This window comes from Myxocyprinus asiaticus, chromosome 14, assembly GCF_019703515.2.
Source record: "Myxocyprinus asiaticus isolate MX2 ecotype Aquarium Trade chromosome 14, UBuf_Myxa_2, whole genome shotgun sequence".
Classification (NCBI taxonomy): Eukaryota; Metazoa; Chordata; class Actinopteri; order Cypriniformes; family Catostomidae; genus Myxocyprinus; species Myxocyprinus asiaticus.
In genome coordinates this window covers 12954086-12969909 of record NC_059357.1, presented here as the reverse complement: position 1 = coordinate 12969909, position 15824 = coordinate 12954086, and the positions used below count along the sequence as shown (strand labels likewise).

General features: G+C 40.3%; 1 protein-coding gene across 1 annotated transcript in view; it reads left to right on the top strand.

The window, feature by feature from the left end:
* The first annotated feature begins 212 nt into the window (after positions 1–212).
* Positions 213–15824, top strand: part of LOC127451927 (tumor necrosis factor receptor superfamily member 16-like) — an 81326-nt gene continuing 65714 nt past the window's right edge. Inside the window, exon 1 of the mRNA XM_051717003.1 lies at positions 213–344. Within this exon, the coding sequence (XP_051572963.1) occupies positions 309–344 (36 nt within the window). The 5' untranslated portion in view covers positions 213–308. The remainder of the gene's footprint in view (positions 345–15824) is intronic.

Sequence of the window (15824 nt, the reverse complement as noted above, 5' to 3'; positions counted from 1 at the left end):
AGAGGGGTGCTGATGGGGGAAGTTGGTAAGCATTCGTGCCCCCCTCATCTCTGTGTGCATGACTCTCTCCTCCACAGTGCACTGCTGGACAGCGCTGAGTGTGGAGTGCAGGACAGTATACAGGACAGTCCAGATGTGCATCAGCAAGCACCAGCCAAGGGGACACGCTTCTGCATTGTCCTAAAGTCCTAAACATCAGCCATGCACGAAAGCAGCACCCACATAGACTTAATATGAACTGTCGGAGCACTGATCTTCACTTCAAGACACACACATTTACACTTTGAGAGGCAAGGAAAATACCAGACATGGACACCTTGGTGTGGATCTTGATTTGTGGAGCGGTAAGTCTTGATGGGATGTTTACATTTGAGTTCAGATTAGATCTCTTAAGTGATCAATCATTGTCCTTGCTGGATTTCTCTGAGTACGTAGGTAAACAGACATCAGGTGAACTGGTTCAGTATGCCTGATGCTTTGTTTATCATAATGCTGATCTGTGGTGCGCCTGCGGATACACCTGAACTTGTTTTCAGTTTTTGGTCGGGTGGTGGTGATGACTAATCTCAGCTGCCTGGTTTCTGGAGAACAGGTGTCAGCCTCCTTTTACCTTACGCTTAATTTGTTGTCTATTGCAATCTTACATTCATCTATTACTCTTTAAATCGTTATGATAAACAATAAAATTAATTAAATTAAGCCGGTCTAACAGGAGTTCAGCAAGCTTGAGCATCATATATTTAACTGTGGCAACTTGCTTAACTTGGCACAAAAGTTGGTTACAGTTGGGCACACATTTTTGTGCATTGGTGCCAAGTATGTTTCTGGCCCGTTATATTGATTTTATTTTAACTGTTTATATGTAGCTAATGACAATCCCTGAAATCGTCACATTTATTTTAAGACAATACACTTATTTGTCATTTTCTTTTTTGATCAAGGTGATTAAATCAAAAGTTTTTTAATAACTGTCCAATAAGTGATAGTATTTGGGGTAAAAAGCCCCCCTAATGCAGGGGTTAAAGGCCCATATAAAACAATGTTTTATTTACAGTTGAAGTCAGAAGTCAGAAGTTTACATACACCTTAGCCAAATACATTTAAACTCAGTTTTTCAATATTCCTGACATTTAATTGTAGAAAACTTTCCCTGTCTTAGGTCAGTTAGGATCACTACTTTATTTTAAGAATGTGAATGTCAGAGGTCACGTGATGTCATGCTAGGTTCGGACGTGTGAATGGTGAGCTCTGCACACTTTGCAAGTTTTAATGCTTTTCATGTCATAAACCGGTGAGATCTGATACACCCTGATCCTTAACTGTGCTAGGAAGACAATATGTCAAAGAATTCAAAATCTTCGGGCTCTGGAGACATTAAAAGACACTTACGTGCTTAAGCTGAAGCCCCTGAGCAACAGGCCGAAAGCCCCAGACTCAGTTTGGCCAGTGAGGTGAAAGAGATTCAGCGTCAACTGTTGAACATGTCGCGATGCTGACAAAGTCATTGCTGACTTGGAGGATCTTGCTGTAATATGTTGATCGATTACTGCCATGGAGACGAAATTCACTGATATGGTCACAAGAGTGGCGGATGTCGAGAAACGGATAAATTGTCTGGAGTCATCGGAGAGGGAATTAGCTGCTAATCCATTTGGAGCACCTCTGGGAAAAGTTGGAAGACTTAGAGAATCGTAGCCGGTGAAATAATGTCCGAATTGTTGGAATACCTGAAGACTAAGAAGGTCGAGATATGGTGAAATTTCTGGATGAGTTCTTTCCGAGTCAGCTTGACATAACAGGCCATAAGCTGGAAATCGAGCAAGCTCACAGGGTCCCGGCTCGGCGGTCCGCTGAGGGAGACAGGACCTGATCAATTCTGGTCAAATTTCTGAGATCATCTGATAAAGATCTCGTGTTACGTGAGGCGAGGAGTAAAGGAAGGCTTTCTTGGAAGAACCACAGCATTTTCTTGTTCCCAGACTTTGCAAATTCGACGACAGATACGTGATCGTTTCAAGGAATGCTAGAAACCCTTACATCAACGGAAGGTCACTTTTACACTGATGTTCCCGGCCAAATTGAGAATAGATACTAAGGATGGCCACAAAATATTAACATGCACACTTCAAGCAATGTCCTTCATAAAGTCAATGACTGAGTAAGTTATTTGTGGTTCTCATGTTGCAGCCAAGTGGGCCTGACTCACTGAACATTCACTTGACTGTTCGAGGAACTGGGCACCTTTTTTGTTTCTTTTTGTGCTGGTTCCGAATTAGCGGCTGGAGTTTGTTTGGTGGAATAACACTCCTTCGGGACAGTTTGTGGATGAATCTGCACGTTCTTTGTGCTTATGCCTCCTATTGGCTGGAGTTTGTTCTATAGATTATTTTCTGTTATGTAATTCTGTCTCACAAAATTTGTATAGAAGCACCGGACTTGAGCAATCCGACGGCAAAATTGTCACAGGGGCTCTCGTAGGCATACATGGACTGTTTGAATTTGGAGGTGTGTCAAGGAGGAGGGCGGGGCCAGGCCATGCATATGCACGCCCGGCCCCCAATCAGGCTAATCAGCCAAGTAGAGGGATAAGTGCAACAAGATACAGCAGTTTGGGGGAGAGAGAGCTACAGGCATCTGCCCTGTATGCATTTATGTTTGTGTGTTTTTGTGTTTAGGTTTATTAAAATATTACTTTGATGCTTCGTCCAGTTCCCGCCTCCTCCTTTCCATTGAACCCTGTTACAGGAGGAATGGATGCCAGTTGGCGCTGAAGTGTGTGGGGTTAATGCTCACATTTTTCTTTTTTCTGTTTTTTTTTGTTCGGGGTAGGGGTGGGGGGGGGATTTGGGGACTGATTGTTACTCTAAGGTTGGAATGTGGTCGTTATAATTTTATTTTTGACACACAATCTATTTTTTCTAATACATCAAAATGTCAATTGTTCATATGAGTGGATTGTCTCTCTCCACATGGAATGTGAATGGGTTGGGGCACCCCATAAAAAAAAGAAAGGGTATTTCTTTTTTAAATATAACAAATATATATAGTGTTTCTTCAAGTGAAGTCTGCTGGTGGTGAAATTTTTACCTCGGCCATTGATATTAATAATGCTTATAAAGAATTATATCTTGATCTTTATAGCTTCACATCTTCTTTTGATGACTGAGCAAAAAAATTATCTTGATTCTGAGATAACCTTGGAGGAGCTTGGCGAGGTAATTAAGGCCTTACAGGCAAGGCTCCGGGGCCAGACAGCTTTGCCGCTGAATTTTTTAGATCTTTTGCTAAAGAACTGGCTCCACTTTTGGTAGAAGTTTATACGGAATCATTAAAGAATGGAAAGCTTCCACCAACCATGACATAAGCCCGGATCAGTCTGATTCTTAAAAAGGACAAAGATCGTTAAGATGTTAAAATATTGTCAAAGATTTTGGCTAACCAATTAAGTTATGACATCTCTTATACATATAGATCAGGTGGGGTTTATTCGGAGCTGCAGCTCTTCTGATAACCTTCAATTATTCATCAATATCATGTGGTCAGTGCCCTCCAGTGGCCCAAACAGGGAATTAAGTATTTGGGCATTTTAGTTGCAGCAAATTTGAGTGATTTATTTAAAATTTTTTCGAGTGATGTGGACAAGTGGGCTTCATTACATTTATCTATGACTGGGAAGGTTAATGTTATAAAAATTAATTGTATTCCAAAATTCAACTACCTACTACAGTCTCTCCCCATTGAAGTTCCACTGTTTTAATTTAAACAATTTGATAGTATAGCTAAATCCTTTATTTGGAATGATAAACACCCTTGGTTGCATTCTAGTAAGTTACATAGGCCAATTGACAAAGGTGGGTTAGGTCTCTCCAAGATTTTGTTTTACTATTATGCTTTTGGTCTCAGACATTTGGCACAATTTTCGCTTCCACCTGAGAGAGCCCCTCCCTGGCTCTTTATTGAACAGGAGGTCCTTGCCCCTATCTTGGCATTGCAAAGTCTTTCTACCAAGCTGCCTGAGAAGTAAAGACAGATCTCGTTACCTCGCACATGCATTTAGTGTGGACAAAAGTTTCCTGCATGTTCAGTTCAGACATTTACCTGAACGTTACCGCAAGTATTTGGTTGAACCCTAAATTATGCATTAATAAGTCCCCTTTCTGCTGGACAGAATGGATTGAGAAGGGTTTTGCGACACTGGGTGACCTGTATGAAAATGGAGCATTGAGATCCTTTGAAAATATAATACAGCGGTTTGGGATTCCTAGATCTCAATTCTTTAGGTACTTACAGCTGCGCCATCTACTCTGTACCACCTTTGGGTGTAGTACACAGCCCTCTAAAGCGGCAGACATTCTTAAGATGGTACTTGCTGCTTTTAGAAAAGTCATGAAGCTTCAGTCCTGGCTAATTAAGAGTCTAGGGCAGGGGTGTCAAACTCGGTTCCTGGAGGGCCACAGGAGTGATTTCATTATTCTTGTGCTGTTTATTTAAATATGTGTATTGTATCAATAAAAAATTGTTAATGACAAAAAAAACAAACAAAAAAAAAACAAAAAAGTGAAATATCAGAATAATAGCAGAGAAAATGACTTATTTCAACTTTTATTTCTTTCATCACATTCCCAGTGGGTCAGAAGTTTATATATATAATGTGTTAGTATTTGGCAGCATTGCCTTTAAATTGTTTAACTTGGGTCAAACATTTTGGGTAGCCTTCTGCAAGCTTCTCACAATAAGTTGCTGGATTTTTGGCGCATTCCTCCAGACAGAACTGGTGTAACTGAGTCAGGTTTGTAGGCCTCCTTGCTCGTACATGCTTTTTCAGTTCTGCCCACACATTTTCTATCAGATTGAGGTCAGGGCTTTGTGATGGCCACTCCAATACCTTGACTTTGTTGTCCTTAAACCATTTTGCCACAACGTTGGAGGTATGCTTGTGGACATTGTCCATTTGGAAGACCCATTTGCGACTGAGCTTTCTTCATAGCTGATGTCTTGAGATGTTGCTTCAATATACCCACATAATTTTTCCTTCCTCACAATGTCATCTATTTTGTGAAGTGCACCAGTCCCTCCTGCAGCAAAGCACCCCCTCAACATGCTGCCACCCCCATGCTTCACGTTTGGGATGGTGTTCTTCAGCTTGCAAGCATCACCCTTTTTCCTCCAAACATAACAATGGTCATTATAGGAAATTTCTCCAAAAAGTAAGATCTCTGTCCCCATGTGCACTTGCAAACTGTAGTCTGGCTTTTTTATGGCAGTTTTGGAGCAGTGGCATCTTCCTTGCTGAGCAGCCTTGCAGGTTATGCCGATATAGGACTTGCTTTACTGTGGATATAGATACTTGTCTACCCGTTTCCTCCAGCATCTTCACAAGGTCCTTTGCTGTTGTTCTGCGATTGATTTGCACTTATTGCACCAAACTACGTTCATCTCTAGGAGACAGCATGCGTCTCCTTCCTGAGCTGTATGATGGCTGTGTGGTCCCATGGTGTTTATACTTGCATACTATTGTTTGTACAGATGAACGTGGTATCTTCGGGTATTTGGAAATTGCTCCCAAGGATGAACCAGACAGGTTCTTTTCTGATTTCTTTTGATTTTCCCATGATTTCAAGTAGGGGCTGCCCCCTGATGGTCGACCAAATGTTAGTTGATGAGAAGAGTCTTGGTCGACCAAGTTTTCATTGGTCGGTTGGTCGCAGGAAAAAAAAATCTCCACAGGAAACCGAACACTAGTATTACCACTGGTTGGACGCTAGGTGGTACTATGGTGTAATTTTCGTTAAGCAGGGTTAGGGTTAAGCCTACACAATAAAGCAAGACACCTTGATTTCAAACTTTGAACTTTATTTTTTATTTATTTTAACTAAAAGTTCAAATGAAACTGGAAAAAAAAAGAAGTGCATTTAAAATGTGTGTTGTTCAACTATTTGAAAGATGGCTTTACAACAGTTGTCAACATCTCTCTGGCAAAGAATGTACTTCATCTGTGTATTCTCTACCGGTCGGGTATTTTGTTGTCTGGGAAACTATATCATGTGTGAATAAATTTGTTTTGTTCCCTCCTTCACGATATATATATATATATATATATATATATATATATATATATATATATATATATATATATATATGGCTGAGGGATAGGTGAATATTCTTGCTTTAGTGATTTTGCATTGAAAATTAAATACATTTATTTAAAAAATGAAAAACTTAAATTCTCCATCTAAACATGCAGGCGGAAAATTACTTACATAAATGAAGACATAAAAACAATTATAAATGTAAAAATAATAATTATAATGATGACAATAATCACTGAAATATAAATCATGGTTCGAGGTGAATGTGCTTTTGTATTATTTTATGATTTAATCACAGATGTTGATTTGTGTTGTGGTCAGTTGTGGTCACAATGAACTGCTCTGTGGAAATAAAGCAAAATGAACTCAAAGCACCTCCTGAGTTGAGATGTCTGAGGTAATTTGCAGCACTTATAGACGATACTGTTTTTGCATCAAAAAATTCAGAAGACAGAAACAAAGAAAGAGTGAGAAATAGGGTTGCCGACTGTTCCGTATAATACAGAATCATCCTGTATTTAAAACATCAAAGCAGCGTTCCGTATTAAACCCATACGGAACGCAATTTATCCCGTATAGGCTACATGTAGATTAGAGAGGCGTATATCAGTGTGCAATTGGTAATGTCTGTGCAAGGTAGCGGTATGTACAGTTACTGAATTAAAGAGTGAACTTACATATGTACATGAGATGTGTCTGTGTGTGCACACGTGAGAGTGAGAGCTCTCTGTCATTGGTTGTTGCTACGTTACCTGGATCATCCAGGCTGGATGCTAGCTGACAGTGGTGGGAGGTTTAACTTTACAGCGAGTATCTCATGATGGCAACTGTTACTAGTCCACCTTGTAAACGAAAAAAACGTTTACAGAAATATAAACCAGAATGGGAGACCGAGAACCCATGGCTTGGCGAAGTCCGGGGAAATATGTATATGGCAAATTGTAAATTATGTAGGAGAGATTTTTCTGTAAGCCATGGCGGAATTTGCGACGTCAAACAACACACATCCACAGAGACTCATGCTTTCAGATATGATTTTGCCTATTTAATTTTAAAATAAAATATTTCATTATTGCTTAGTCAGGTGATGGGCTTACACATACAGACAGTTCCTGTAATACTGAAATCACAAAACAGTTAGTATACTGTTCATTTTGATGCTAATAACTGTGATCTTGATCCTCATGTTTGCATTTTTACTTTTAGGTTACTGCAGCTGATTTGGCCCACGTTTACCACACTGTAAAGCACAATATGAGCTATGTCAGTGCTGATTGTGCTAACAAATTACTTCACTGGACAGTCAGTGACTCAAAGATAGTGAAGAAAATTTCCTGTGGATGTACAAAAGTGGAGACCATTGTCAAAAACATCCTTGCCCCCAAGTCAGTTGCTGAAGTGGTTAATATTCTGAAGGGCTCGAAACCCATCCCATTTTCCCTTCAAACAGATGCATCTAACAAGGGCAATCAAAAGATTTTTCCTCTGTCTATTCAGTATTTCACTCCTGAGAGTGGAGTAACCCAAAATATTACTGATTTTGTAGAGAATCCTGATGAGTCTGCTGATGGCATTGTGACATGTATAGAGCACAGTCTTGAACAACTGTCACTTACTCTAGATCAAGTGTCTGCATTTAGTGCAGACAATACAAATGTGAATTATGGTGTTCACAACTCAGTTTACACAAAGTTGAAGAAGAAGAATAGCTACCTCCTAACAGGCAACTGTCATGCCCACATTGTCCACAATACAGTAAAACATGCACTGGATTAGTTTTCAGTTGATGTAGAGAACATTGTTCTCAAAATCTATGCATTCTTCTCAAGCTCTGCAAAAAGACGAGAAAAACTTAAAGAATTTTGTGAGTTTTGTGATGGTGAGTTCCGTGAGTTTTTGCGTTATGTTGTGACCAGATGGCTGTCCCTGAACCCTGCGATCACTCGCCTCATGCAGGACTGGACTGCTCTTAAGTCCTACTTAATTAGTCTTGGAGATGACTGTCCAAGTCACCTGAAGATTTTGCTGAACCTGAACATGGATGCAGAAGAGCTGCAAGAGGAAGGAGATGTTGTAGAGGTTTATCTTCTCTTCTGCAATAATATTCTCTCCCTCTTTGAAGAGGTGGTGAAGAATCTTGAAAAAGATGCCACAACATTTGTTGATTTGTATGCCATCATGAAGTGTTTCATGGACAAGTTGATTCAGAGGAGAGATGATGAGTTCTATGGATATTTGACAAAACTGAAGCTCCAGCGTCTTCCCCCATCTGGTGCAAACACTGCCAAAGAGGAGTTCAAAGCCTTCTTCAGCACTGCCATCAGGTATGTTAAGAAATGGTTTGACTTCTCTGAGGACAACTGTCTTTTTCACCTGCAACCTTTGTCTCTACAGTCTGAGAAACTTTCCTTTGGTGATATGGAGAAGGTTGCAGAGACACTTAACCTCATTCAAAAGCTACAAATCAACATGGATGCACTTTACGATGAGTGTGTCACTGCCAACCCCATTTTGGAGAAGCAGAGAGAACATGACCAGTGGCAGCATACAGACACAGCTAAAAAGTGGATGAAAGTGCTTCAAGCAGCAGATCTTCCAAACATACTGCCTTTAGTCTCAATTGTCCTGAGCATTCCATCATCCACAGGCTACGTGGAGAGGATATTCTCCATAATGAAAAACAAGTGGAGTGACTCAAGGAACAGATGCTCTGTTGAACTCATGAAAAGCAAGCTGCTTATCACCATGAACTTCAACACACCATGTTATGAATTTTACAAAACTGTACTTCATGACAAACAAATCCTTGCTGCTGTGAGAAATGAGAAGAAGTACTCATGGAAAAGATGAATGGGCTCTGAGAAGAAAAGAAAGAAAAAGTTAAAAAATTGTTTTTTTTTTTTTTTTTTTTTTTTGCACTTTAATCTGTTGAATTTTTGCACTTTTGATTGCACTGTTCATAAAAAATGTGAAACATAAAAGACAAAACATTTCTACATTTACTGTAAGTAACATTTCTACATACATGTCCACATTTAATCAGTTGCTGTGTTTATAAAAAAGAAGTTGAGCTTATTACATGCACATTAACTTTTTAACAAGCTCAACTGTCATGTAAAGTACTTTAAAAATAAAAATGACAACATGCACTTAAAAGAACAATCTGTTCCTCATCATTTTTGCAGTCACAATTCTATAGTGGTACTGCTCAGGCAGGTGGTTTGTGTGTAACGGATGTGACATTTTAATATGAAATTATAATTCTTTTTAGAATTAAATTGTACATAAATAGCTTAAGCAAAACATGTTTATGTCTGAGATTCCTTTTAGCATTTAATTCAGGCAAAAATAAAGAGAAAAAAAAAGAGACATTTATACACATACTTCTTCAGACACTGAAATGACATAAACTATGTGGTACAGTACAAATATTTTGAGTGTCCCTTATTTTCCTATAAAGAACCAAGATTGTCCCTTATTTTCCTTTGGTGAAGTTGGCAAGCCTAGTGAGAAACCTTTACATGCGCGTGTTCCACGAGACTGCACGCCTCCATATCAGCGCGTCAAACATGCGCATAGACGGCTTTTCTGTCATCTGTTCTTAATTCTATAATAAAGTGTGTCTACGAGCAAATTATTTGTAATATTAATTTGATAATAATAATAGTATAATAATAATAATAATTGAATAGATTAATGGGAAAACGAGCCAAATATCATCTTGACATCGTCAAAGGGATCTACTATTGGCGATCACTCTGATCATCGTCTGTTGGCACAACTCTACATTTCTCTCTATAAATTAACAAAATGTTCAGACAGTCTCATTGCTGGTTTTTCCGACACATTCAGGATCATTACAGCTTTTGCCGGTGTCACTCTGGCTCGCTTTGTGCGTGCGCTTGTAAAATGTATATTTTAAAGGCTCATTATTACAGTCTCTGTAATGTAGAACAGTGTTAGCAATGTTTCTTATAACATTCTTTCTCAGCCCTGGAACTCAAACCATTTTCTAATGCCCCCCGTTAAGTAATTAAATTAATATCATAAACGTGCGACTACCGACTACTAGTCGACTAGGAAAATCTTTGGTCGGGGGTAGCCCTAAAAAAAAAAAGAGGCACTGAGTTTGAAGGTAGTCCTTAAAATACATCCACAGGTACACCTCCAATTCAGTACACCTCCTATCAGAAGCTAAGTGGCTAACTGTCTAAAGGCAAGATAGTAAGGGCTGGAGTTGAGGGGGGATGCGAGCGGATGCCATCCCTCTTGTCGCAAGAAATACCAAATACCATCCCCTTTGTAAAACCACCATCCCCCTTTCCATCCCTTTTAGATCAGTTGTGCCGTGTATTACATAGAACTAATCATGCAAGTAAAATATTTAATTCTTTATGTTTGATAAATAACAGACTTTAAATATTGGTGATTAGCCGAACAGAATTAGATTTCGGCATGTTTGGGATTGCCAGATTTCAAGAGATGAAATCCCCCAATCAGATTTTTACACTTACACAGTTTGGAAATATTCTGCCAGTGTGATGCTTTAGTTGTGCAATCTGGCATCCATGAGCGCTCGCGCTCTCTCTCTCCACCGCAAAAAGTCGGCGTTTTTTTGAAAACACTGGCAAACAGGTATGTCGGAGTTTAGCGATGGGTTGACTTGTCCTTCCTAGTTTTCAAAAGTTTCAAAACTTTTTCAGTTCAAAAATGGCCAAGAGAACAGTTCAAGAAAATATTTAGTCTTTCTTTAAAAAGAAGATTTTGCTATGACGAGTGTACAACATGTACGTGTTTTTAATTCAAACAATTTCAGGGTTTTGCCATAAAACGTTTTTGTGTGTAGAACAACTTTTTGCACCACTGTTTAAGCATCCTTCATATAACTTCTTTAATAGTTCGGTTAATTGAGTAGAAACAAATGTGTGTGTGTCTGTTTCTTTCACGATCATAACATGGATTTTATTCACAAAATTAATCATAAAATACAATAACAGAATGTATACAATAACAGGTAACAAGTGTATATTATGGCCATGTTTAAGGGTCATTGACTTGATGCTATTTTTTTTCTTTCAGATCTATTAAACTAAAATTACATAAAAATGCAATTCACACTAAACATTTACTTGAATACACCTCTTGAACATATTTTCAATTTTTGAATTCGAAGTCATATTGATATTTTTTCTAGGGCTTAAAGTAAAATGTCATGTGGTGTCCAGAAACAGAAAAAAGTCTCATCAAAGCTGAAATGTTTAAATAATAAATGTTAGCATGACTACTGCAGAATACTCTTTTTCTTATTTCTTTAAAAAAAAATAAGCAGTGAAACAATTGTTTTAAAATATGATTCATTTTTAAAAATGCTTTTGTACACAAAATCAAAGTCATGTGGTGTAACTAACATGTATTTGTTGTTTACGTTGACCATAAAACCATAAAACAGAGTGGAGACCTTGAGACCCTCGAGACTGAGTGTGAAGGTTTTAAAAAACAGATTTTTTAAATGAGAAAAATGTTTCAAAACTTTTTTAAATTAAAGATTAAGTTGTTTATCCTCTCATGTATTCAAGGTGCAAAGTATTACATTACCTTTTACTCTATGGTTAGACCATCTGACATTTTTTAAATTATTTTTAGGTTTTCAAAAATGTATGAGACCAGATTGAACACAAAGATTACATTTCTAAGAACTTGACACAAGTGTTTTAATTTAAAGTAAAAAAATTGTTTTTTATAATGATTTCTTATTTTTAACTCCTCAGACAACCTTATTTGTTAATGAGTGGTTAAAAAGTGAGTTTATTGACTTCAACCTAAGTGTATGCAAACTTCTGACTTCAGCTGTATGTGGGGCGAATAGATTTGTTATGAACAATGTTCAAAGCGGGCTCATATTGACTTATCCAATCACAATGTAATGAGGGAGACTCATCAGGCTCATTAAGATCCATGTGCAGTATTTATTATGCAGTAATCAGATCGGGGTCACAAACAGGCAGAAGGTCCAATACACAGTAATCAGTCCAACCAGGCAAACAAATCCAAAACGTGAGACACAGAGAATAAACAGGAAACGGGCAGCAAGGTAATACACAGGATAAACAGATCAGGCAGGTAAATAACACTCAGTAATGTTCGGTGATGAGACAACACTTTGCAAATGTAGAGTGTGAGTCCAGGACTATTTATAGTGATCTTAATGAGTGATGGCTAGCAGGTGTGTGGAGAGTTCAGAATTTGGGTGAGAGGGGGAATGGCGGAAGCAGATGTGACAGTTACCCCCCCAAGATTTGATTGCTTCTCCGAATCCAGTGATCGACAGCAGGGAGGTCGGTGGGTTCTCCAGACCACAGAAAGAATGGAGGTTGAAACCCCAGCACACATTCGAAGGGGGTCATGCCAGTGGATTGTTTGTGAAGTGAGTTTTGTGCGTATTCAGCCCAGGGCAGAAACTGGCTCCAATAAGATTGGTTTTGATGGCAGTATGTATGTAAAAAGCGGCTGATTTCCCGATTGAGACGTTCAACTTGACCGTTGGATTGAGGGTGATAACCAGCCATGAACTCACACTGATGTTCAGTCTCTCACAGAATACCTTCCAGACACGGGAGATGAATTGAGGCCCCGGTCGGATACAATGTCCTCAGGCAAGCCAAAGAGACGAAACACATGATTTGACAAGGCTTCAGCGGTTTCCAGGGCAGACGGGAGCTTGCTGAGAGGAATGAGACGACAGACTTTAGAAAAATGGGAACCAAGATGGTAGTATTACCTTTTGATGGTGGGAGGTCAGTTATGAAGTCGACTGCAAGTTGTGACCACGGTCGGTGAGGAATGGGTAGCAGTTGAAGTAGACCTGCAGGTAGTTGTTTTGAAGACTTCATCTGAGCACATGTGGCACAGTTGCGGACAAAAGTAGATACCTCTGCAATTAACTTGGGCCACCAGACGCGATTCCAAACCAATTGAGTAGTGCGATTCTCTCCCGGGTGTCCTGAGCTTAGAGAAGTGTGAACCCACTGAATGACTAGGGACCGAAGGGTAGATGGCACATAGGTGCGATTATCAGGACACTGAGGGGGAGATGGTTCGTATGTTGAGCCTCTGCTATCTCTTCCATGATGTTCCAGTGAACGGGAGCTATGATGACAGATGGGTGTAGAATGGAAGTAGGTGTCTCAGAGTGAACGGAATCGGAGTATATACAGGACAGATCATCTTCTTTGACATTCTTGGAGCCTGGGCTATAAGAAACAGAGACTTGTAATCTGGAGAAGAACAATGCCCACCTGACTTGAGTCATTTGGTGCCCTGGATGTATTCGAGATTTTTATGATCAGTTAGAACCACAAATGGATGCTTAGCTCCCTCTAGCCAGTGTCTCCATTCCTCGAAAGCCACCTTCATGTCCAGTAACTCCCTGTTTCCCACATCATAGCTGTGTTCAGCGGCTGACAGTTTCCTGGAAAAGAACGCACAAGGTAACAGTTTAGCAGGTGAACCATGACGCTGAGAGAGAACGGCTCCCACACCTGTGTCTGACATGTCGACCTCGACCACAAAGGGAAGAGAAGGATCGGGATTCTTGAGTATGGGAGCACTGGTGAAGCGTGCTTTGAGGTCCGCAAATGCCTTATCAGCTGTGGGAGTCCATTTCAGAGAATGTGGTTTTCCCCGGAGTAAAGAGGTGAGAGGTTCGACTACCAGACTGAAGTTGCGGATGAACCATCTGTAGAAGTTTGCAAATCCTAGGAAACATTGTAATTCCTTCACAAATGTTGGAGTAGGCCATTCCACCACCGCTTGGATCTTTGCAGAGTCCATATGAACACCCTCCTCACTCAGTATGTATCCTAGGAAGGAAATAGTGGGGACATGGAACACACATTTTTCTGCTTTCACGAACAACTGATTCTCTGCCAGATGTTGTAGTAGCATGCGTACATGTTCTCTGTGTGCTTCTAGAGGAGGAGAATAAATGAGAATATCGTCAATGTAGACCACAGCAAATTTGTTGATGATGTCTTTGAATATCTCATTCATGAACGCTTGGAATACAGAAGGTGAGTTCGAAAGCCCAAAGGGCATGACCTGATATTCATAGTGTCCCATGTTGGTTACGAACGCTGTCTTCCACTCATCTTTCTTGCGGATGCAAATCAAGTTATAGGCACTGCACTAGTCCAGCTTGGTGAATACTTTGGCCTCTCTCATCTGTTCAAGAGCTGCGGGTACCAATGGCAACGAATAATTAAATTTTACTGTGATGTCATTGAGCTTATGGTAATCGATGCAGGGGCGCAGACTGCCATCCCACTTTTCAACAAAGAAAAAGCCTGAAGCAGCAGGAGAAGAAGAAGGTCGGATGAAGCCTAGGCACAGAGCCTCCTCCACATACTCCTCCATGGCCTTGGTTTCTGGAAAAGACATAGGATATACACGGCTTTTGGGAGGATGTGTACCTGGGAGAAGATCAATGGTGCAATCTTGAGGGCGATGTGGAGGTAATTCAGTGGCTTTCGTTTCACTGAACACATAACTCAGGTCTTGATACTCATCAGGAACATTGGCAGGGAGGTCTTCACGCTCTCTGTGCAGGTTTGTAGAGAGACAGCATACAGGGCGAGAAGTTTTCAGACATGCGGCATAACAAGGACTCCATTGAATTATATCTCCCTCCCTCCAAGATATTATGGGGTTATGAGTGACCAGCCAGGGAAATCCAAGGATGAGAGTCTTTAGAAGTGTTGGTGACAAATATCTGAAGAGTTTTGTGGTGTAGAGCTCCTACTTGTAATGACACAGTTTGTTATATTCTGAGTGGCGCCGGATTCTAATGGGCATCCGTCTAACGCTGTGATATACAAAGGGGGAATACAAGGTACGGTATCAATAGCCAGAGTGTAAACTAGGGATGCATCAATGAAATTCCCTGCTGAACCAGAGTCAATTAGAGCAGTAACTGTAGCAGACTGTCCATTATAGCTTATTGTCACCAGTAAAGAACAAAAAAATTGTGACCCTGCACTCTGACCCCAGCTTGGCTGGGATATGCGAAAACTGGGCAGAAGTGGCTCAGCGGTTAAGGCTCTGGGTTACTGATCAGTAGGTCGGGGGTTCAAGCCCCAGCACCGCCAAGATGCCACTGTTGGGCCCTTGAGCAAGGCCCTTGACCCTATCTGCTCCAGGGGCGCCGTATCATGGCTGACTCTGCACTCTGACCCCAGCTTAGCTGGGATATGTGAAAAAAAGAATTTCACTGTATATGTGCAAATGTATAATGTGTGAAAAATAAATATAATTAAAAAAATTAATTAAAGAGAGATGAGTTAACAATGGGACTCACCGGAGGACGCACCCAGGCAGCATCGGCGTTGATGTTCCATAGGCGTGAGGTGCATTCAGCCGACGAGTATGGGTTTAGAAGCGGAAGCAGGGAGTGTCTCGGACGGAGTGAACTGAGCTGACGCCAGTGGTGAGCGAAAGCATATCAAATAGTCAATACGAATGGACAATTGGATGAACTGTTCAAGAGTTAGCTGGTCATTGTGGCTCGTCAGCTCAGTTTGGAGAGCCGGTGATGATTCTCGTCGGTAATGGGCTCTGAGTGGAGCATAAGTCCATCCACTTTCAGCAATGAGCATGTGAAATTGTAAAGCATGCGATCTTCCACACTCATTCCTCCTACCGGATGCCCAAATACTTCCTGAAGATGAGAGTTAAAGATCT